At 48.6% G+C, this 21,990-nt stretch overlaps 1 protein-coding gene across 3 annotated transcripts in view; it reads left to right on the top strand.

Moving 5' to 3' along the window:
* MINDY3 (MINDY lysine 48 deubiquitinase 3) overlaps nucleotides 1-21,990 on the top strand; it is a 1,607,185-nt gene that overhangs the window by 113,124 nt on the left and 1,472,071 nt on the right. For all 3 annotated transcript variants that reach the window (XM_069648406.1, XM_069648407.1, XM_069648405.1), the window contains exon 2: nucleotides 10,795-11,024. In XM_069648406.1, coding sequence (XP_069504507.1) covers nucleotides 10,940-11,024 — 85 coding nt within the window. In that variant the 5' untranslated portion in view covers nucleotides 10,795-10,939. The remainder of the gene's footprint in view (nucleotides 1-10,794; nucleotides 11,025-21,990) is intronic.

Raw genomic sequence — 21,990 nt, 5'->3', positions numbered from 1 at the left:
AACTTGTGCCAAACTTCCCCCTCCCCATACTGCATCCCCAACCGAAGCATCTGTCGCCCTTTCAACATTTCAAACTTTACTTAAACAGTATATCTAGGCAATCTAGAACTTTGCCTATCGTTATGGGTACGTTTCTTGCCAAAGAGGGGGCGGGACGGTATCAGCCGTCAGCCATTACTTTCTTCCTGTCATGTGAGACACGTTCTGTTTGGATTCGCTTTCTTCCATGTCTCGTGATTTCATTTGTTTTATCCATTGCCATTTTCCATCATGCGTTCCCTTGTTGTGCCACATTCACCTGTCGCTGTGGTGAGTCGTTGTCTGGTGGTCTTTCTGGATGTGGCCTATTACGGTCGTTTCCAATCGTCTTCCTTCCACTCCAGTCACCCTCAATGTGCCTTTCTGCCCAATCCCATGCTTCCTTGGGATTCGTGAAGTGTACTGTCGTGCCTTTGTAATATATTTTAAGTTGAGCGGGGAAAATCAGGCCATATTTGATTCCACACGATTGGAGGCGTTTTTTAAGTGGGTCAAAGGATTGGCGCGCTTTTTGGACCTCCCTCATGAAGTCAGGGAAGAAGGAGATTTTCGAGCCATTGAAGGTGATGGACCCTTTTGTTCTCGCCATTTGTAGTATGGCATCCCTGTCTCTATAATTCAGAAGTCTTGCTATGACTGCACACGGTGGTGCACCCGGGGTGATCCTGCCCGATGGGATGCGATGGGCCCTTTCGATAGAAAAGAATTTGGAGAAGGATTCAGCATCGTATATATCCAATAGCCATCTTTCAAGGAACAGCTCCATGCATTCTCCTTCCGCCTTTTCGGGGAGGCCTAGGATGCGGACGTTATTGCGCCGTGATCTACCTTCCCCTTCATCTACTCTTCCCTCCAGGGACTTTATACGTTGTAACATGCCGGTTATCTGGCGGTTAACTCCTTGCAGATTGTCTTCGGTCTCCGATATGCGTGCTTCCGCCTCTCCAGTGCGTGCAGTCAGCTTCTGCAAGTCATACCTCAGCAGGGATACCTCAGCCCCTATGGCGTCCATTTTCTTTTCCATGGATGTCCTGGAGCTGGCAATGGCGCCCATTACATCCCTGAGGGAGATGTCTTCTTCCATAATTCCAGATTGAGCTGATGCTGGTCTCTCTGGTGAGCGGGACAGCAGGGTGGTTGCATACTGTTCTATCCTGCTTTGTGTGTAAGTTTTCCTCGGCCTGTCCTTTCCCATCTTGCGAAGCAGGCTTTATATTACGAGGAAAAGCACGTTCTGCGGTTGGGAGGAACTGATCATTACGCCACGGAGATAAACTGGCTTAGTTGTTCAGAAGGTCATTGTGTTCGGGCCGGCACAACGTTCTCTGGGCGTGCGCGGCTCAGGCAAGTGGTCCCTTGTTCCCGTGTTGTTAAGAGGGAGTATGGTTTCCAGTTATGGCATCTCCTTTTCTTCACTGCTTGGAGCACTGTGGTTTCTTTGCCTACTTGACAGGAGATGATTATTCTCTTTACTGCAATCCGTGTCAGTGACTATGCATCTAGCCTGCTTTATGGTGGTGTCTCTTCTCCGAGCTGCAAAAGTGTCCTGCGTGTGCCCAGGGTATAGCGCACAGTTCCCGTGGTCTTCAGGGTGTGGGGGGGGACGATGTTCTCCGCTGTTGTAGCACTCTCTCGAGCTCTTGAGCAGTAGGCGGCAGGCCACAACCGTACTAGCCCGGGATGGGAGATCGTGTGGGCTGGGCTCACACGATTTTGGCGCCTGCGTCGGGAAAGTGGACGGATCCCAGTGCAGTTCTCGGCCGGAGATCACTCAGGCTGACATGCCATCCCAGGTGGGGGTGGGGGGGTCCAGCCCGCACCAAGAGGGGGCCGCGAGTGCTGCGGGGGTTCCTCCTCGGCAGCGCACCCCGGGCAGATGGACTGAATTCAGGGCCCGCCCCGCCTCTCCTTACCGGGTCTCGTGGGTTCTTCCCCCCCGGCACAAGTCGGCAGAGCGGCAGGTAGGTAGCAGGCTGGCAGGCGCTCGACGGTGTATGGGGCACCCGCTTCCACTTGGAAGGCCAGGGGGGGGCGGGTAGTCCGGCGCGGGTCTCCTCTCTCCGCCGGTCCTTTCCCTCAGTCGCCCGCCCTCCGGCAATAAGCTGGTCCGCGCAGGGGGAGGAAGGGCAGTCTCCTCCCTCTGCAGCGGCGATCGTCTCTCCACAGCACCTCTTCCCCGGGGATCAGTGTTTGCAGCGTCCCTAGGTTCGCGCTCAACAGCGCCCAGTGGCCATCTTGGAGACTTCCAAGACGCCGTCGCTCCAACTCTTTGGCGGCTTATTTCTCTGGAACTGGCTGTCAGTTGCACGCTCGGACCACCGGGTGCGAAAGACGTTATGTTCTGACACATGGAAAGATCTTTCTCTTCACATGGAGATTTCGTTTTTTGGTAGGATATTGCAGGATACGGCTGCCGGCCTCAGGAGCACCGAGAGCTCACGTCTTCATGCCACGTCCGTTGGCCACGCCCCCCCCTGTAGTGTTCTTAATGTCATCCATGAATTGTATATTTGGCATGTAGTACACTCTATTGCCAATTTGGATATTGACTCTTGCAATCCTGGTACGGACCAGTTTTCCTGAATTTTCTGCTGCTATGTGTTGTTTGGCATTGTGGGCCGGGAAATGAAGCTGTTGAAAAGCTAATTCAATTAGTTTCTGGGTCATTACTACCCTACATGTGGTGTTTGTCGCCAAAGAAGAGATCAGTGGATGACTGGCTACACCCTCTTTTTTTCCCACAACTCCTTTTCCTCTGTTGGCGCTTCTTGCTGTAACTCTAATATTTGAGAGTCTGGCTTTGAGTTGTATCCCTCCCTCTGCTCTTCCTCTACGTGCTTTTGCAAGATGTATTCACCTATTGTTTCCTTAATTAGATATGACGCTTCTTTGGCGGCTGTGTCCGCTGCCGCATCACCTAATGAGATGACGTCATCCTTGTTTGAATGGGCCTGGCATTTCACCATAGCGCTTCTATTAGTTCTGTTAATAATTCGGCGTGTTGCACTGGGGATCCATCTGCTCTTCGAAATCCTCTCTTTCCCCAGAGAGCCAATCGCCCATGTACTGTTGTGGTCATGTATGCAGAATCAATGTATATTGTTACTGCACATCCCTTTGCTGTATGTAATGCCTCAGTTAGTGCCACTAACTCGGCTGCCTGTGCTGGAAAATGGGCAGGCAATCTTTTTTGGACTATTACTTCATACTCACCTTCTTCTAATCGTACCACTGCCAACTCCACGTGTTTTTCTCTTGTCTCAGAAGTAATCGATGCTGACCCATCTATGAAATATACCTCTCCTTCAGTTAACGCATCCTCACTAGCCGTGGGTGTATCATCATCTTCCCCTCTGTATGTGGCACAATCGTATGTTTGCATGTCTTCCACTGTGCATGCTTCTGAGAAATGTGGCTGGGTTCACTGTTTTGCACCTCACTATGTGTATATTTGCACTTGATAGTATTATCTCGTATGCTGTGGCTCTTGTGTCGTCAATGTACTCTTGGACCTTTCTAGTATTGCAAACAGTGAATGCTCCACGTACAATGTCATGGAGCATCCCATCACAATTGTTGCACTCTTTTCAATGGTGAATGCTGCGGCTGCAAGAGCTTGTTCGCAGGCGAAGTGTCACTGCCTCTAGTGTACCACTATAGCACGCTCGAGGCTTGTGACACAAATATGTTTTTGTGTAAGCACTGCGGTCATGAGGGTTCATCACAATGCAGAAATAAATAAAATTTGCGGTCATAGTCTGGGTTTGCGAGGACAGGTGCCATTGTTATCAGTTCTTTCAGTGTACTGAAGGCGGTGTGCATTTCTGTCATCCATTGTATTGCTACGCTCTCTCTGTGCTTCTTTGAGGCCTTGTAGGAGTGACTCTGTGTACCATGCGTACTCTAATATCCAGGCACTGCACTAGTTGCACATGCCCAGCAATTTCTGCATTTCCTTCACTGTTTTTGGCTCATTAATAGCTTGCACTGCTGCTGCCCTATCGGGTATTTTTCTTTTTCCATCTTTTGATATTAGCTGACCCAAATACAGTACTTCTGTCAAGCAGTAGTGTAATTCTTCTCTGTCCACTTTGAAGCCTTTGGGTGCCGACAATGTCAATAGTGTTACAGAGTCCTGTCTGTACTCATCCTCATTATTTCCACAAATCCAGAGGTTGTCTACGTATTGAATGATTGTGCTCTTTGTGTCAGTGTTTCCAAGATCGTCATGTAAGATCCTGCTGAATATGCTTGGGCTCTCACAGTATCCATGGGGCAATCTGCAATGCTCATATCTGTGAATGCTGTCAAATATTTTGACTCAGGGTCCAGTGGCACTGAGAAGAATGCGTTCTTCAGATCTACCACTGCGAAACATGATACATCTTTGGGTATGCTGCACAAAATTGATGCTGGGTTTGGGACAAGTGGGAATTCCTTTTGTATGGCGTCATTGAGGGGGGCGGAGGTCCTGTATCATCCTCCATGCCCCTCCCTCTGCTTTTTTAATGGGGTAAATACAAGTGTTACATGGTAAATTTGAAGGCACTATGATCCCTTGCTGCAGTAGGGCATATATTGTTTCTTTTATCCCTTCTTCTGCTTCTCGTGAAAGGGGGTACTGTTTTACCCGGCCAACAATGCCCCCGGTTTGAGTTTTATTTTTACTGGTGTCACTTCACACAGCAATCCCACATAATGTGGGCCTGTTGTCCATCATTCCTGTGGCAACAGTTGCATGTCAACATTAAAAAATGTAGGCGGTGCGCCCACTACCGCTACAAGGTGTACAGGCACTTGTCTCTTCTGAATCATTATGTCACAGGGAATTGCTATCTCCGTTACTATTTCTCCGTCACTGTCTGAGTCAGTGAAGAGCTCCTCATCGGACAAATCTTGCAGGGGTATGTTGGCCTTGATACACAACACTGTTCGCCATTGACATCCATGTATGTCTACTCCGATCACTGCTATTCTTTGTGCGGATACCTGCACCCCATGCAAATCTAGGGACATCACTGTTCCGGGCATTATGTCGGGGCGTGCTACAGGGCGGAACACAAATTCTGCTGTTGCAATCAATTCTTCTGTGTATGGAACCTCGACCACCGCCCCATAGAACCCCTGTGTCTCCATTTTAAGATATTAGATAATGGAAACCTGCCTTTTCGTAAGCATGATTTTTCTGCTCCCGAATATACCATAAAAATGAACTGCTTGTTTCCTATCTCTGCCCCCACCAGTGGTTCCTCAGCTGCGTTGAGGGTCGTTGATGGTACTGGACATGCAAGGGTCTCTGTGGGCTGTCCTATGCTGAATATCTAGTGTTTCCCTCATCAAAAACATTCCCTGATACCACTGACACTCCTCCGAAGGGCGTGGGGGCACCATTTGCCATTGTGTCGAAGGGGTTACCTCAAACCGGGGCCATATCTTCTCAGGACTGTGGGTGGTGGTGTACATTTTGTGGGGGTGCTCGGCGATCATCTGTGTACCTCTGATCAGGTTGCTCTTCTCTCCTTTCACCACCCATTGGCAGCCCGTGCAGGCTCCCTGGGTGGGGATGGCCATACTGTTGTTCATTTTGATAATTATTCATAGGGCGGCTTCGACACTCCCTTGAGAAATGCCCCCACCTCCTTGAGAAATGCCCCCACCTCGCACAGTTCCATCAATTCCCTTGTACTCCTCTGGGTCCCTGACCTCCATACCCCCCCTGTACCCGTATCCATCACCTCTTGATCCTCTGTACCTACCTCTTCCTCCGCAGGTGCTCCTTGCTTGCCGTTGTGGTCCTCCATATTGTTCCTCACCATTCCACTGCTCCTGTCCATTTCCTGCCCAGTTTGCTGCCATCCTGGCTTGTATTGCTATCAACCCTTCCTCCTCCTCATCTCTGTCTGTGGGGAGGGCAGCTACTGCTGCTGTTGACCTTCACTAGTTTTGTCTGAATTAATTTAGCCAGTCTCTTCTGTACTATCTCTTTCTCTCTTTCTTTGATTCTTTTGCACTGATGTATTCTGCCAAGCCTTTGGCTTCTATCCCAGCTATTTTATCGAGAGCCTTCTGAACTTCCTTCGGGAGGCCTCTTTTGATTATGAAGTTGAACAGGTAGGTGGATTGATCCCAAGCTGTGCCCGTCTCTGCCCTCCAAATCTCCTCCACCCGTAAAATGAAGGCCATTGCATCCTCCTCCTCACCCATTGTGCACTGCATTACAGACTGTAAATCTGTTGTGTCGGGGAAAGTATCTCTTAGTGCATCCCATACTCTCGCTCTTAATGTTTTAAAGGATGCTCTATCATGGCCGTCACAATCTAGTGTTATTCCAGGAAAACCTGCTTTTGCCCAAACCCTGTCAGCTTGGTTGCCTACTGCGGACACTAATAAACCTTTAACATCTCCTATTGCTAAGGGAACCCCGGCAGTGTGTTTCTCAAATGCGTATATCCATTTACTTACCCCTCCTGAAAGCGGGGGCAACAATTCTAGTAAATTTGCCTTATCCTTTTGGACCCAGGGTATGTAATTAGGTCTTCCTCCCCCCATGTGTATCAGTGGCAATTGCAACTTGCTTTTGGCTATCTTCCTGGTACTCACCTTTGTTCCCCATTCGCCCCATTCTGTTTCTCAACCTCCCGTTCCACTCTACCTCCATCGCCCTTCCCAAAGGAGTCTGTTCTATTCCCCGCTGGTGCCCCACCTGCTGCGATCCCCAGCCTCCTTTCTTCTTGTTCTTGCTCTTCTATGTCGCACCAAAATTCCTCCTCTCTGTCGGATGCCATTCCCCCTCCTTCTGCACCCCCCCTCGTTTGTTTCCTGACCTATCTCTATTATTCTTGTTGGTGTGTCATTTATCCAGAACAGTATTTCACCCTTTCTCCACCCTTCTTCTGTTGACCTGTCAAGTTAATGTGAAATTTGTGTCTGTTCTGTTCTAGAGGTGCCAGACCCCCCTTGTTCGCATATATCTCTCAATCGGGATAGTTCAGTTCAGGCCATTGTTAATCGTGAGTCTAGATCGTGTGTGAATTTCTAAATATCTAAGGCCGAGGTACTCACCTGTCCACCTGGTCTTGGACACTCATATGGGGGAGGTGCTGTAGGCTGGGGTGCGGCCGGGGGTGTAGGTTTTGACACGTACACTGGGTCACTGTACCCTTCTGCCGATACGGGCTTTGGCAGGAGGGGATATAGTTGTGCAACCTCTATTTGACCTTCCTTCTCTTCCCCCTCCCTCCCACCGTTACCTACTGCCAGGGGAGATGAGTTCTGTTATTTTATTGGTTCTTTTCCCTTAATTGGAGGCACTTCCTCAAAAAGCCTCCACATATGTAATATTTCTCTTCTATTGTGGTACTGTTTGCCTTTATATTTCATATACAGACACCTGGCTACCGTGTCTTGGACATTTTTGTCAAACGATCCTCCTTTAGGCCATACCTGGGGTAGCCCTTCCCCTTTCAACTCTGTGATCCATTGATCATGGTACTTAGTAATTCTTTCAGCGTACCCTGGCAAACTCTGACAGATATGGGCTAACAGTGTTTCTGCCCCCATTATGTCCCCAACACCTTCATTCACATTATTAGCCTTGTATTACAAATAATGCAATTCACAATACTGCAGTACTTTATGCCTTTGTATACCACTTCTGTGTCAGAATATTCAATGTTTCTCCAATTTGTCACACTTACTATGACAATGTAGGTAATCGGTAATACAATACTTATTCTGTCACGACTGGTCCGTGCACACTATGCGCAACAAACACAATAAGACAATCCCATGACATTAACCAGAAAACATATCACATGCAACATTTAACATAAATCCTCCCTGCCTCTCCCCTTTGATAGTTTGTTCTTTTCTGTTTCTGTCCCCTCTACATTTCCCCTCTGCCCAAAGGAAAAAGAATAAAGTGTTTCTAAATTCTACTACTCTGATCCTTCCTTTATATAAGACTCCTACCATTTCCACTGATTTTCTCTCGTTATTCCCAGCACTTGTCGAGATAGCACTATGCGGCGCCGCCTTCCACCCCCTAGCGGAGCTAGGTTCCAGTATTCCTCTTTCACCTTGTAATCTCCTTAACTTGTCCTAATGGCCATATGCAGAAAAGAATAGGAAAGAATAGATTAAACCCACAAGGCCCCCCTCCCCCTTAGCTGTATTATACTTTACCCTCCTTTAGTCCGCCCTCACTTCATCTGACTCCGTATGCTACACATGGATCCCTCCTCTGGCTTCTTTTAGCATCGCTCGAACTTGATACTCACGTGTCCGTCTTGATCCGAGACCTTCTGGACCTGGTCTATCCAGGCGCTGTCCCGCACTCGATGACCGCCCCCGGCTTCCGGCGAGTGGTACAGTGGGTTTTGCAAAGTGGGACTCGTACCCTCTCGCCCTACTGCGTGCGCACGTCTAAGTGTACCGGTTGCCGTAGTCAGGCAGCTCTTTTGAGGGAGCGCACCCTGGGTCTCTGCTGGGGACGTCTCGTGCCAAAAGGACAAAATCACGTCCCGGGGTCACCACTTGAAAGTGAGCGTCCCCCAAAAATGCAATGATAACTCCCCAATGAGAGTCATTAATGGGCACACCCCAGGAGGGAATGAGACCTGGACCAAGTGCGGGTGAAGATAAAAAGTAAAGTGTATCCAAAACCAAATAAGGCAAGCAGAGAACTCTGCAAACTCAGAGAGCGCTCTGCCAGACAATAGAAAAGCATTCATATTTATTACTAAATCACATCATCGATGATGTAAACTATAGCGGGCACATAAGTCGTGGGGATTGGGTGGCGAAGACTAGACACTTTGTAATCTGTAAGTCCGGTGCTTCAGGATTGGCTGAGGTCCACGTGGTGCCAGTGCAGGGTGCACGGGTCAGCTGGGCTCTTCGGGGGTGGAGCGCAGGGTCAGATGATGTCCGAGATGTTACAATTTATTCTACATAAGTTGCCCTTGTGGCCACACATACCTTGACCATCATCCATCTAATTTAACACATGAGAGATATATTACTAAACATTTGACCCGGACAACAAAAGTGAGAATACATAGGTCCAGGTGGCAAACTTCTTCATGAGATTATATTGTCACATTCATCAATTATTCCCTTAGATCTCCTAAGGCAATTATTTATTGTTTGTTATCGTGAGAAGAATATATTGCCACACATGGGATCATGGGTCTGGGGTGAGCAGGGGTAGTGCATCGATAAGGGGCATGCAGTTGTTACATCGAAAGACTTTGGGGTAAGGAGCTCATTATCCATATTTCTTTAACCAGTGTCAGGGGGTGCAAGGCAAGTTCATGGTGACATCATGCGTCAGGGGGCTGAGGGGAGAGTGGATACTTAGTACAGGCTCAGCGGAAGGGTGAGAGGTTACATTTGTAGCATCAGCACATTAGTGAGAACAAGGGCCTTCAGCCATCAGCCCAGCATGAGGGGGGAGGGGTGGTGGGGGTTGAGTGTGCGGCGCTGCAAGAAAGGGGAGAGCGAGAGCTCTGGGGTCTGTTGAGCTGGGTCCCGTTCACTGTGTGGGGGTTATATGTAAATCATTAGGATGACGTAAAACTAGGTCATTGTGACTACAGGTACATCAAAATAATGAGTGAACTCTGATTACAATATAAGTTATGCTGTTATGTTTACCATAATCATCATGCTGCGAGAATGAATCTATTTACATTAGCCCTGTGGCTGTGCTGTTATTACATACATGGGAAACGTATACTAATTGAACAAGATTGTGAACATCCATAATATTCGAAAACTACAGAAGGAGATTTATAGTCTTCACAGAGAATTTAGCACTATGGGTGAAACGGAATGGCACACATGTGTGGGGTATGTGTCTGTTACTTTAAAAGAGGAGTGACGTTGTGGGGTTATCCACAACCTGTGTCATAAATGTAGGGTCTGCAAGGGCACTGGGACATGTTTGTGGGGATGAATTGTTTTTCTCAAACCCAAGCTTTGCCTGGTCATTCATAGGTCAGCGATAGACTGCGGAAGGTGAAAGATACAGTGTTTGTCTTGTAGTTTGTTCGCGCCTAGTCTCCTGTGAGAAACGGCCTGCTGTAGGAACACGGAGGGGAGGAGGGTGAGGGAAATAGCTGACCTACTGTGCGCGATCTTGAAGGGAGAGCTGCAGCCCTGCAAGCTGGTTTGCTCATGAGCCCTCTGTAACCATGTACAGAGTCGGAGTGTGGTTCAAAAATGGAGTCTGTAGTCCGCTTTCTGATAGAGTTTTGCATCCATATGCGCCGTCCCGCGTCTAACGACATCCCTGGCCACAGGCGCATGGGTAGCCGTTGGACAAATCATAATGTGCAGGCGGGTTGGAATGGAGGGGAGGGGGTCTCAAAATACCTTTCCTCCCATCAACTATTTTGGGGAGTACTACAAGTTTGTAAAGTTCAGAAGTAGGTAAACAATCGCCTGATAAAACTACTGCTCATGCTCTTTCTCGCGAAACAGTTTAGCGAGGTCTGAAGAATGTCACTTTACACTAAACGTATACTATACGTACAATTATACAGTTTAAACTCCATGCACGTCTTTTAAAATGCACATGCTTAATTTTCAAATTATCATCATGTGATAAGAATGTGTTTTGTAAGAACAGTCCAAGGACTTTCAATAGCTTAACTGAATGCTTGCACAGAAATGATTTAAAAGTTGATTGTATTTGTTATTTTACTAGTGCTTCAAACCGATAGATTGTTTTTTCTTAAATTACCTTTTCAGGCTTCGCCTCGTGCATCTCTGTAGTGCCACCAGTTTGACTAAGCAGCCAAAGGAAGAGCTCAAGGGCAGGACTTCATGCACCTGGCAGTAGGATTCCAATCGCAGCTGCTTTCAGCCACAGAGAGCACCAGGTTCAGGGACCGTCATGGCTCAATTGAATGAAGGACTTGTTAACCTAGTATGGGGCAAAACGACCAGCATGGACACCATCTTCAGCAGATGGACTCAGGGTATGTTACTGCTGACTTATATTTTCATTCTTCAAAATGGGAAAAACGCTCCAACCAGATACATTAAAGAGGCCTGTTTCAGTATTTACTGCACTATATTTGACTATGGTTGTATTTTTGTTTTAGGTTTCTCCTTTACCCTACGTTCACTGTGTCAAATGCTACCCAGTAGTAGTACTAAGCTAGTGGCTTTATTTTGTAAAACCTGTGTAAGCAAAGACTGTGTTTGCAATTTTGACTCCCATTGTCAGACCTGTGCAAAATTGATAGATCTTGTGTAGCCCTCCAAAGAATCTCTCTGCTACACTAGAACAAGAAGGCCCTATTCTTCTCCCATGTTCATTAAATTGTTTGCAATTCTTATCTGACCAACTAAGTGTAAGAAAGGGGGCGTGGCCAGCTGCCAGAGAATGAACACGTAGTTTCCCAAGGCTCCCGGGCTGCCTGTCGAAATCCTGAGTTGATATCCTATTTCGGACGTGAAAGACTATAAGTGGGGTATTGACTGCGGAAAGGCTGGTGCAGCTTCTGATGCGATTTAGGAACGGGAAGCGGCCTCGGAATCCTGGGGACCGGACAAGCGCTCTTCGTCGAGAAAGCGAACCGTCAATCCAAGATGGCCACCGGTACTAACAGACTGGCAGCCAACTTGTGGTCGAAGGAAAACTGGACCTGCTGCAGCCACTATTCTGACCGCACTCTGTTCTGGCAAGTATTGCCCCAGCCTGATCAGTGGAGAGCCACAGGAGAAAGTGAGGCACCACTAACGTGGGGACGCAGAATTACAACAGGATCCGGCTGACTGGGAGCCTGCATGCCCTACAAAAAATGGACAGGCCAGCCCTATGATATTGTGGCGGGTGCTTAGATCGGACCATGATAGAGCTCTGGCCTGGACCGACTAGCAAGCGGACATCTGATTCGGGATCGGAGGACAATTAGACCTGGTGCGTCAATTCTTCTGGCAGCACCCTGCTCCAAAAACTCGCTCCCACCTAGGCCAGTGGGGAGTCAGACACCCGGCAGGACATGGGCTGCGCCTGAAAGAGGAGAGTAACGGGGCCAAAGCCCTAACGGCATAAGTGAGACCCCTCTGATAAGGAGGTGTGGTGCTGCAAACAGGACAGCAGGACCCGGCCAATTGGGGTCCTGCGTGTTCATACAGTCAACAGAGAGGCTGGCTGTGTGGTACTATGGCAGGGGGGCTCAGATTGCAGTAATTTGAAACTCTGACCCGACGAGGAGCGTGAGAGTAATCGCGCTTCACAAAGATCTTTGAATTGGACTGGGGGAAATACACAAGGCAATACATGTGTACCCGTATCCTGGGAGAAGACACAACAGCTTTAGGCCCGCCCTACAAGGACGGGTGACGAGAGGTGAGAGGGAATGGTGGAGGTAGGAGATTGAAGGGGGCTAGAGAGGATTTAGGCGGTGCACCTCACCCTCTGCGCCAGAAAGACTTTGCGGCTGCCAGGAGAGAGGTGGAGATGGCTGGGAGCAAAGCAGCCGTGGATTTACAGCGGACACCCCCCCACCCCCCCAATGGTCAGAGGTACTACGACGACACAGAGAGTGGAGGTGAGGGAGAGCCCCGGGAGCAGGGACGCAAGCACCACACTGGCAGCTGCAGTAATTTCCTCATAAACAGGACCCAGCACTGTGATTGCCATAGGGGAATGGTGTAAAGCAATGCGCAGACTCCCGACCAGCTGAGCACGCATAGCTATAACAAAGGTGTGCGAGGGTTCAAAACAAACAGTTGGGACCCCTGAAGGCGCACCACCACGAACTCTGAGATAGTACAGCTCCTGGGTGTAGCAAAAATGGTGAAGGGGCATCAAAAAATGGAAAAGTACTTGGACCCGAAAGCAGGCTACAAAAACTTGAAGGGACGGCATGTGGGGCAGGAGGCACAACTGTATGGGGTGCGGTAGCAGTGTGTCTGGATGCATTGATGGAGGCCATCCAAGCTGGAAGGGAGCATTAAAGAGGTGGGTGTGGATGTGTCCCTGGTGAGAGAGGACCTTCGGAAAGGTGTGCAAGATGGTCGCAGAAGTAGAACAGAGAGTGAGCTCTGTGAAAGATGACCTCCGACTTAAAAATCAAGTGGTTATGATATATTTTATTTGTATCGCGCTCATACACAAGTGTTTCGCCAGTTGGCTTGGTGGGGGCAACCAGGATTTTTGGAATCTAGAGCAGAGGATGCAGAGGGCCGATCCAGGCACTGCAAAAGCCGCCTGGTTGGAATACCGGAAAGAGACGAGGGACCTAGAGTGGCTCTCTTGTTAAAAAATCTTTACAGCGTAAAGGGCTCAGACTGCCCGTTAGAGCTCCTCCCCAAACACCCCCCCCCCCCACCACCACATGGAGTCCTGCCAAGAGTGATTGTGGCAATGGGCATGAGTTTGAGAGACAGGGATGCCATTTTGCAGGAATCCCGCAAGGTGGGGTTCTAAGAAGTGGGGAATTCAAGACCCGCCTCTTCCCGGACTTTACGCTAGAGGTGCAACGGCAAAGGAAAACATATGATGCAGTGAGGCAGTGCCTCAGAGACCTTAATATGAAGTGTATGTTGTTTTTTCCAGCCAAATTGAAGGTCATAACGGGTGGGAAATCGTGGTTTTTCACGACCCCCGAGGAGGTATGGAATTGGTTTGATACAACACTGCAAGGCTTGAATCCACAGAATTGGAAGGGGGTGGGATGTCCCAACCAGGAGACTAAAGGGGCACTTGATGAAGGTTGGGCTGAAAGCTGGTGGCATACGAGACCTTTGAGGAGTTGGCTGAGATATCAGCAAAGAGAGCGTTAGAGATGTTGTGAAGACAGGTGGGAACGGGGCCAGTTTTAAACCAAAGACCATTCACCCATGGGGAAGGGGGGCGAGGTGGGGTAAGCCGCATCAAAGATCAAGAGTTACGGGGAAGGGGGAACTGGTCCCTGGTTGGAAGGTTAGGGGGTGGGAAGAGGGGCTTAGAAATGGGCGTTGCAGGGGGATGACGAGAAGAGAGGGGGAGATGATGAGAATTTGGGGGGGAATGGGAGAACAGTTGGGTGTGGTAGGGGAGTTTGGGGGTGCAAACAAGTTGGGCATGGTTGCCTAGTTGGTTGTTGTCTGAGAAAATTCAATGAGCAGATCGAGACGATATACACACAACAGAGGGGTAATAGAACAGAAAGACATAGGATGAGGGAAATGAGGAACCAAAGCAGGGATGGCTGGTGAAGGCTTAAATATTGGAACCAGGAACGTCCGGGGGTTGGGTAAAAAATGGAAATGCCAGCGGGTATGTTTTCTTTTTTTAACTACACGGGGTGCAGCTAGCACTGATGCAAGAAACCCATAGATCAGCTCAGAAGGTGGTGGGGGTGACGGTAGTAGGTGCATCTTTCTCAAAATTTGCCAGACGGGGGTTGATTTGGGTGGCAGCGGGGGTGTTTTAACAGCTAGGCAAGGTGATCCTGGATTAGGTGGGAAGGACGGTGGCACTTCAGGGCATACTAGAGGGAATAGACATTTGTGTGGTCAACTCCTATGCTTCCAGCATAGATGATAATTATTTCCCATCGGTTATGCAATTGGTGGGAGGCTATCGCAAGGGATTGTTCATATGAGGGGGGGAGATTTTAATTGTCTTCTAAACACTAGCTTGGATAGCACAGGGACATCAGGGCTACATAAACAGCATGCAGCGTCATCATTACCGAAGATGGTGGGGGACTGGGACTTGGTTGAGCTGTGGAAGGGAGTCTCATGGACAGGATCGTGGCTACTATTCTCTGGGGCACATGGAACTTATTCGCAACTGGACTATTTATTTGTTGGGGCAGAACATTTCAGTAGTTTCAGTGAGACAGAATATTTACGAAGGATCCTGTCAGATCACTCTCCTACGTTGGAAGTCAGCATGGAATTGCTGGAGAGATTCGGGCACAGCTTTGGAAGAGGTTTTTTTAGGGGGACACTGAAGGAAGAGAACACAGTTTTTTTTTAAATCAATGAAGGCTCGGTGGAAAGATGGGGGGCCTTTAAGGTCACAATCCGGGGAATACATATAGCCAAATCAACAGGGATCAGGAGAACTCTGCAGGGGCAGCTACGGGAACTGTAAGGGGAGATAGCAAACATGGAACAAGAGATGGATGCGGGATGGGATAGGAGAAAGGAATTAGCGGACACGCTGGCATCTCATCGGGAAGCACAGGATTACGAGGGGAAACAGAAGGATGGGAGGATTCATGGGGGATGAGATAAGGCGGGTGACTATTGGCTTGGCTGATCCGGCAGGATCAACCTCTGCACACCATTACTCAAATTAGAGGGGCTTTTGATTCTGTGGAATGCGAATGGTTGTTTCGGGTGCTGGGAGCCTACAGGCTTGGGGATAATGTGCCGGTGACTACGTCTTCTATACAATAGACCAATGGCTGGAATGAAGACGAATGAGTGGGTGTTGCAGCGATGGACGTTAAGTAGAGGGACGCGGTAAGGCTGCCTGGTCTCTCTACTGTTCTCAATGATTATTGAACCGTTAGCAAGGTTTTGCAGGGTAGAGATGAGGGAGGCGGGCATCCTGGCGGGAGGAGTACGACATGTGGCCTCTTTATACGCTAACAACTTACTGCTTTACGTAGGACCCCCTTTGGACAATTTACAGATCCTAATGGAAATGCTGAGCATTTTCCGTAAATGCTCTGGCTTCCGCATTAATAGAGAGAAGTCATTGTTCCTGCTGGGGGGCTTATGTAACCGAGATTTTACAACTCTTCCGAACTGGGGTTTCAGGTGGAAAGGGGAGTCATTCCGGTACCTGGGCATCCAAGTCTTCCATAACATCGAGGAGACATTTGTGTATAATACAGGGAGGGCATTGTCGGGAATAGGCATCTCAATTCACTTCTGGAAGAAATTACCATTGTCACTGATGGGCAGAGTGGCACTGTGCAAAACGGTCATCCTCCCGAGACTTGGTTACTATTTTACTAACATCCCCTACACCATTCAGAACGTCTTCTTCAGGATGCTGGACATAAAGGTCGGGAAGCTACTGTGGAATTCAGGTAGGAGGAGGGTATTGCTAGCAACGTTGCGACGTCCACGACAAGAGGGGGGGGTCTTAAATTACTGAATTACGAGTAGTACTTTATGGCGGCACAACTCCAAGCGGTACTGATGTGGAGGTATACCAGGGTGTGGGGGGAACAGGAGGGGGGGATACCTGGCGGGATTAGCAGGAGCCTTAACGATACATTGGTGTGGCGTGAGCTGCTGTGGGGAAGCATTAGGCAGAAGGGGGCCACAATAGTGTTCCGGGTAGTGCGGGAGATCTGGAAGAAGCTGTTGTGAAACAGGCAGATGTTGGGGCTTTATAGCGCAAGCTTACAGTGGAGCGCGGATCCAGTACTTTTGTCGGTGGTAAAACAAAAATGGGGTTCTCAGGATTGATGGCGAAAGGATGTGACACGGTGGGGAGGCTATGTTCTGAAGGGGGGGAAGGTGATGCCATTTGAAGAATGGAGACAACGGTATGGGATCTCTAAGCGACAACTCCCAGCCTATGGCACACTGGTTAAACGCTTAGCGAAAATATGGGCAGAAATCTGGGAGAAGCCCACCACATTAATACAGGTGCTGCTGACGCAGGGGGAGGGGAGGGCCGGGATATCTCACAAATTTTTCACACACTTTGGGAACTAGTTCTACTAGAGGGGTTGGCGGTCAAATGCAAGTGGGAAAAGGATGCTGGGGAGGACAGATCACCGAGGCCGACGGGGGGGGGGGAGAGTAATGTGAGAGCAGATCCAAAAGGTTTCAAGGAATGCCAGATTCCAGCTGATACAGTTCAAGGCCCTATACAAAGGGTATGTAACCCCTGTGAAACTACATGCAATGAATAATACCCGAAGTACATATTGCCCAAGATGTGGGGCTGGTCCGGCAGGGATCTGGCACATGATGTGGGAGTGTTTGGTGATAGTTTTTGGCAATCTGTGGTGTCGGCATAAGATGCGGAAACAACTAGCCCAATTCATGTTGATTTTAGCCAAAAGGAGGATGGCCATAGCTTGGAAGAAGCCCCAGGGCCCATCTGTACAGCAATGTTTGGGAGACATGCAAAAGTGGGGAATGGCGGAATTGGATATCCTGCAACGTACCCGAGACCTAATATTGGAGGAGGGGGGTGGTGGTGGATTGGAACCAGTTATTAAATGAACTGCAATCTTTGCCAGATTTGAAACACCCCCTGAATCTGAGAGACGCCATGCAGGGGAGAAAAGAGACATAGGACTGAATGAAAGGCGAGAACCGGCAAAAGAATGAAATCGGGAGATCTGTTGAACTTGGTCATGTTTGGGAGAGTGAGGAGCTTCTTGGGGTTTTGTAGTATGTACCAGGTTCTGTATCAATGAATCGTACTCTGTGAATTTCTGCTCTGGGTATAAGAAACAAAAGGAAAGAAAGAAAACATAAAAACGTTGAATAAAAAGATGTTTTAAAAATAAACTAGGTGTAAGAAAGATTGCAAAGCTGTTTGGATACACTTTACCCAAACTCTTATCCTCCCCAGGAGACAAATCCGGGGCACAGGGCATGCGATTCAGTGCAACACCATTCAGGAGAGAAAGGAATTAACATAATGTTGAGACAAATAACAAAATAGAACACATTTAATGAACTATCGACTACTAAACTCAAAATTAAGTAACAAACAAGACTTTTAGTCATTATGTCTCCTCTACTAACAGTTGTTGAAATTAAGTAGGGCAACTCTGTTGGCTGAACCTCCAAAGCTGGGAAATAGCAGGCAGGATCACAAATGAGCACTTGCTAAATAAATATTGAAGGAAAGACTTTTGGCGAGTTTGAGAAAGGAAGGTCAAAGTTTGGGACCAGGCGCCTGCAGGCGTTTTGTTTGTGCTTTATAAATTCTATATATAAATGGGATGAAATAGCATCTAATTCACTGGACAAGGGTATACATGCCTGGTTTGGTGCTGAAGATACCTTGGATTTGAGGTAAGGTCATTGAGATGAACTTGCTGGGTTCGCCCACTATGCTCTTTGTAAATATTTGCCCCTTTTACATATGTTCTTGTGCACCAAACTCTGTAAGACACACAGGACTATCTCACTGCCACTTCCTGGCTTCAGCTTTCTTGATTGTATGTATTGGAACAAGGCCAACCCCACTACTGTTGCCCTTACTACTACTATTTTCTCCTAAGCCATTAAGATAGCTCAGCGAGTTGAGTGCTCGCTGCTGCGATCTGAGCTTGGTCTGCAGGTCGCAGGTTCGAATCCCGGCAAGGCCAACTCAGCCTTTCATCCTGCCGAGGTCGATAAATGAGTACCAATTTCGGTTGGGTGATATTGTATTTAAATATGTGCTCTGTAAAGCGCTTTGGATTAAGGCGCTATATAAATAACATATTATTATTATTATTATTATTACTCCTCGTCTTGGAACATTGTAAAATGGTTGGCCGAATTGGTGCGTAGTGTCTGTTTCCGCTGGTTGCTTGCATGCTGTGGCCTTGTTGGGATCTAAAGATAGGATGTACTTGATAATGAACATTGCGGTCTGATAGAACCCTGTCATGTTTACGTCTCTACCAGTCCTTGTCTCAAGGCTTTGCCACATTCTTCCTCCTAAGGGGAGGCCCATTGCAAAGAAATTCTCAAACTGGGGGCTTGTCTTTGCCTTTACTTGAAGTAAAAAGTATGTCTCTGAACAGCTTGCCTAGGTAGGCAAGTGGTTCGCAGACATGCTTTTTTGACTCTGAATGGTTATATACTTAAGTGTACCTTGTTTCTGGGTTCTTGTATAGTAAGATCATAATTTTACTAAATGAGAAGGTACATTTTATGGTCATCAAACCTCGCCCGCTTGAAGTAAAATGGGAGCCCATTATTGCTGGGTATTCCAATTTCACTTATAGGTCACTATCTTAATTAAGAAATTGGGCAGATGGGGGATGGGTTGCCTCTTTTAGGTTAAGCCTATTTGGAGTTGCTTAAAGGTCTTGCTCCCATTTTGGTGAATGCTAAATTGGTAAAAGGGATTTGTAGGCATCCATTTGGTAACCAACACAGTTTCCCCCTGGCAAGGTCACTAAGCAGTTTGTTTGGAATTGCTAATTACGAAGTTCAAGGCCATCTTTCTTTTGTGGACAAAGCTCTACCTGCTTAATTGTGGTGCTCCTTTTACAAAATACAATCTTTAATACCTCTTTTAATTTAGCACAAAATGCGCACCACACATGCCATCCTACTTCTGAAAAGCTGCAAGTACATTATGGCCACATCGCATTTCTCCTCTGAAATATTCTTTATTATTATTGTGCTTTGGTTTATTCAACCTTTCACAAAACCACATATAACATTCAATGATGAACAAAGTAACATTAAAAGACAATAGCATAATTAAGTTAACCCTGTCATAATTATCATTTCATTGTTAATGCTAAATATAATAATAAATCTCGCCCCTGCTATGGTCATTGCTAACAGATTACCTGCCCACACCCTATGCCACAGGGACTCACAGTTGTAAGAGTATTCTTTATTGTAGTTGTTGGCTGCCATCAGATGTTTTTTTTGTCAATCTTAACATCTATGCTGCACCTCTTGGCCTCCATGGCACCCTAGCACCTTCTACTGCACAGAGAAGCCCATTCAGTATTGTCCGGAGCAAGTTTTGCCAAGATAGCCGACACCAGCAAAACCTTTGTGTTGCACACGGATCGTGAGGAGAAGCGGATTGGCCGACCTTCATTGAAAATGAAACCACCTCCCAAAGCCGGATGGCATAGCCAGCCACTAACAAAGGCCAGGGCATAAGGCCTCAGAAGCTCTCTGCAGCTCTGCTGCTCCTAGTGGTCTCCATGGGACCCCAGCACCTTCGAAGCCCATTCAATATTGTCCGGAGCAAGCCATGCCAAGATGGCCGACCCCAGAGCCAGCAACAACCTTTATGTTGCATACGGAGCGTCAGGAGAAGCGGTTTGGCCGACCTTCATTGAAAATGACACCACCCCCCAAAAGCTGGATGGCAGAGCCGGCCACGAACAAAGGCCAGGGCATAAGGCCTCACAAGCTCTCTGCAGCTCTGCTGCTCCTAGTGGTCTCCATGGGACCCCAGCACCTTCGAAGCCCATTCAATATTGTCCGGAGCAAGCCATGCCAAGATTGCCGACCCCACAGACAGCAACAACCTTTGTGTTGCATACGGAGCGTCAGGAGAAGCGGTTTGGCCGACCTTCATTGAAAATGACACCACCCCCCAAAGCCGGATGGCAGAGCCGGCCACGAACAAAGGCCAGGACATGAGGCCTCACAAGCTCTCTGCAGCCCAGCAGCGACTACAAGCCACCAGCCGGAAAGTAAGCCTGTCCTGTTCTGCCGGGGAATATATGGTAGCTGAAAATGGTTATGTGCGTTTACGTTGCCAGCAACATTCTCCCACTACCTGCCCAACCCCTTTCCTTCCATCAGAGTAACATTCAGAATGCCTAGGCAGCCTTAGCACCCAGAGAGAGTCAACGATACCAACACCCTAGCACTTGTGGCCAGTGCTCACTCCAACCCCCTCGCCCATCTACCTCTAACCATGTGCGTTTCCAGAGGGGATTATGATAGCCCATCAAAGGAACTCAGTCCCTCCATTGTTAATGATCCGTAGCGAATGGCCAGCAAATGCTGCCTATCCTAAATGGCCCCTCCTTTGCTATAACGCGATTGCTTCGCATCAGTCCCACACCACTCAACTCGCACCAGCTCCTAGCTTCTCTCGACCTGCATTAGCCTCGAGTGGTTTAGCTCAAAGGGTAAGCTCCCACCTTACTCCAAGATGTCACTACTATGAGCATGCTCCAACCAAATGACCCTCCCCGCCCTATGGGAGCCTAGCTCCACCATACCACCAAGCCAGTCCACAAACAATGCTGCTAACCAGCTCCCGCTCTCCAATTCCTCTAGCTCTCCTAGCATCCCCACACAGCCCCCACCTCTTGCCACACTCAATCCAAAACGAACCAATGTCCTCACCACAGCCACTATCACGGCAAGCAACGCCTGGCTATGCTCGAGACCTACCAGAACTATCCCCACTTATGCTGCTAAAAATGTTGCGGAATTTGCACTAGAGTTTTGGTGACTGGAGGATGGGGCAGCGGTTAAAGCATTGTGGTAGTTGTGTAAAACTTTGTCTTGCATGTTCAGCTCCAGTGAGTATAGGCGCCCTCGATTGTACGGTACGCCATCTTCTATGGTTCGTTGAGGGTCTTGGCACACCCAAACCTGTAACTGTTCTGGTGTTAGATATTGCCTAATTTCAATGCACAGCTGATCTAAAGCAGACAACGTTCAACTTGTCAATCCCAACAATTTACTTCCTGGGGTAATAGCCACAGGGTCTAGAACTGCATAAACATCTGTTCCCGGAGCCACCAGGGGGCGCCGGGATGTGTTGATGCTCCTCGGCTACTCTCCGACTGCGGGTGCCTAAATTGGCGATCTGGGCCCCCCTAGCATGCCGTAAGTGATCTCCTGACCCCCCCCCCCCAGGGAACTGGTGCAACATGTGAGCACCGTCGGAGTGTTTTTCCGTCACTCGGAGCTGCCGCCGCCACTGAGAACGGGCCTGCAGGGTTGGAGAGAAGAGCCTGGGAGGTTGCCGTCCCCGCCGAGGAGATCCACATCGCGCTCCCCAGTGGTCGGAGGGGGAGGGGCGGTCGGCGCGCGGACAGCTGCAGCTTGGGTGCCCGGGCCCATCTATAGAATTGTCCCGGACCGGAGAGAGGAAGACGACAGAAGGGTCTGCCTTAGCCTGCCTTTGGTAAGGAGCTGCTGGCAGGTGTGCTGGGGCTGGGGATTTCGGCGCACCACCTTTGAGGCCCAGCGCAAACTGCCTAGTCGAGGCGGGAGTGTCCGGGGGCCTCGCTTGCTGGTGGACAGGGG

The sequence above is a fragment of the Ambystoma mexicanum genome, chromosome 2q, assembly GCF_040938575.1.
Source record: "Ambystoma mexicanum isolate Mex_15411 chromosome 2q, UKY_AmexF1_1, whole genome shotgun sequence".
Classification (NCBI taxonomy): domain Eukaryota; kingdom Metazoa; phylum Chordata; class Amphibia; order Caudata; family Ambystomatidae; genus Ambystoma; species Ambystoma mexicanum.
This window is presented reverse-complemented; position numbering and strand designations above follow the sequence as displayed.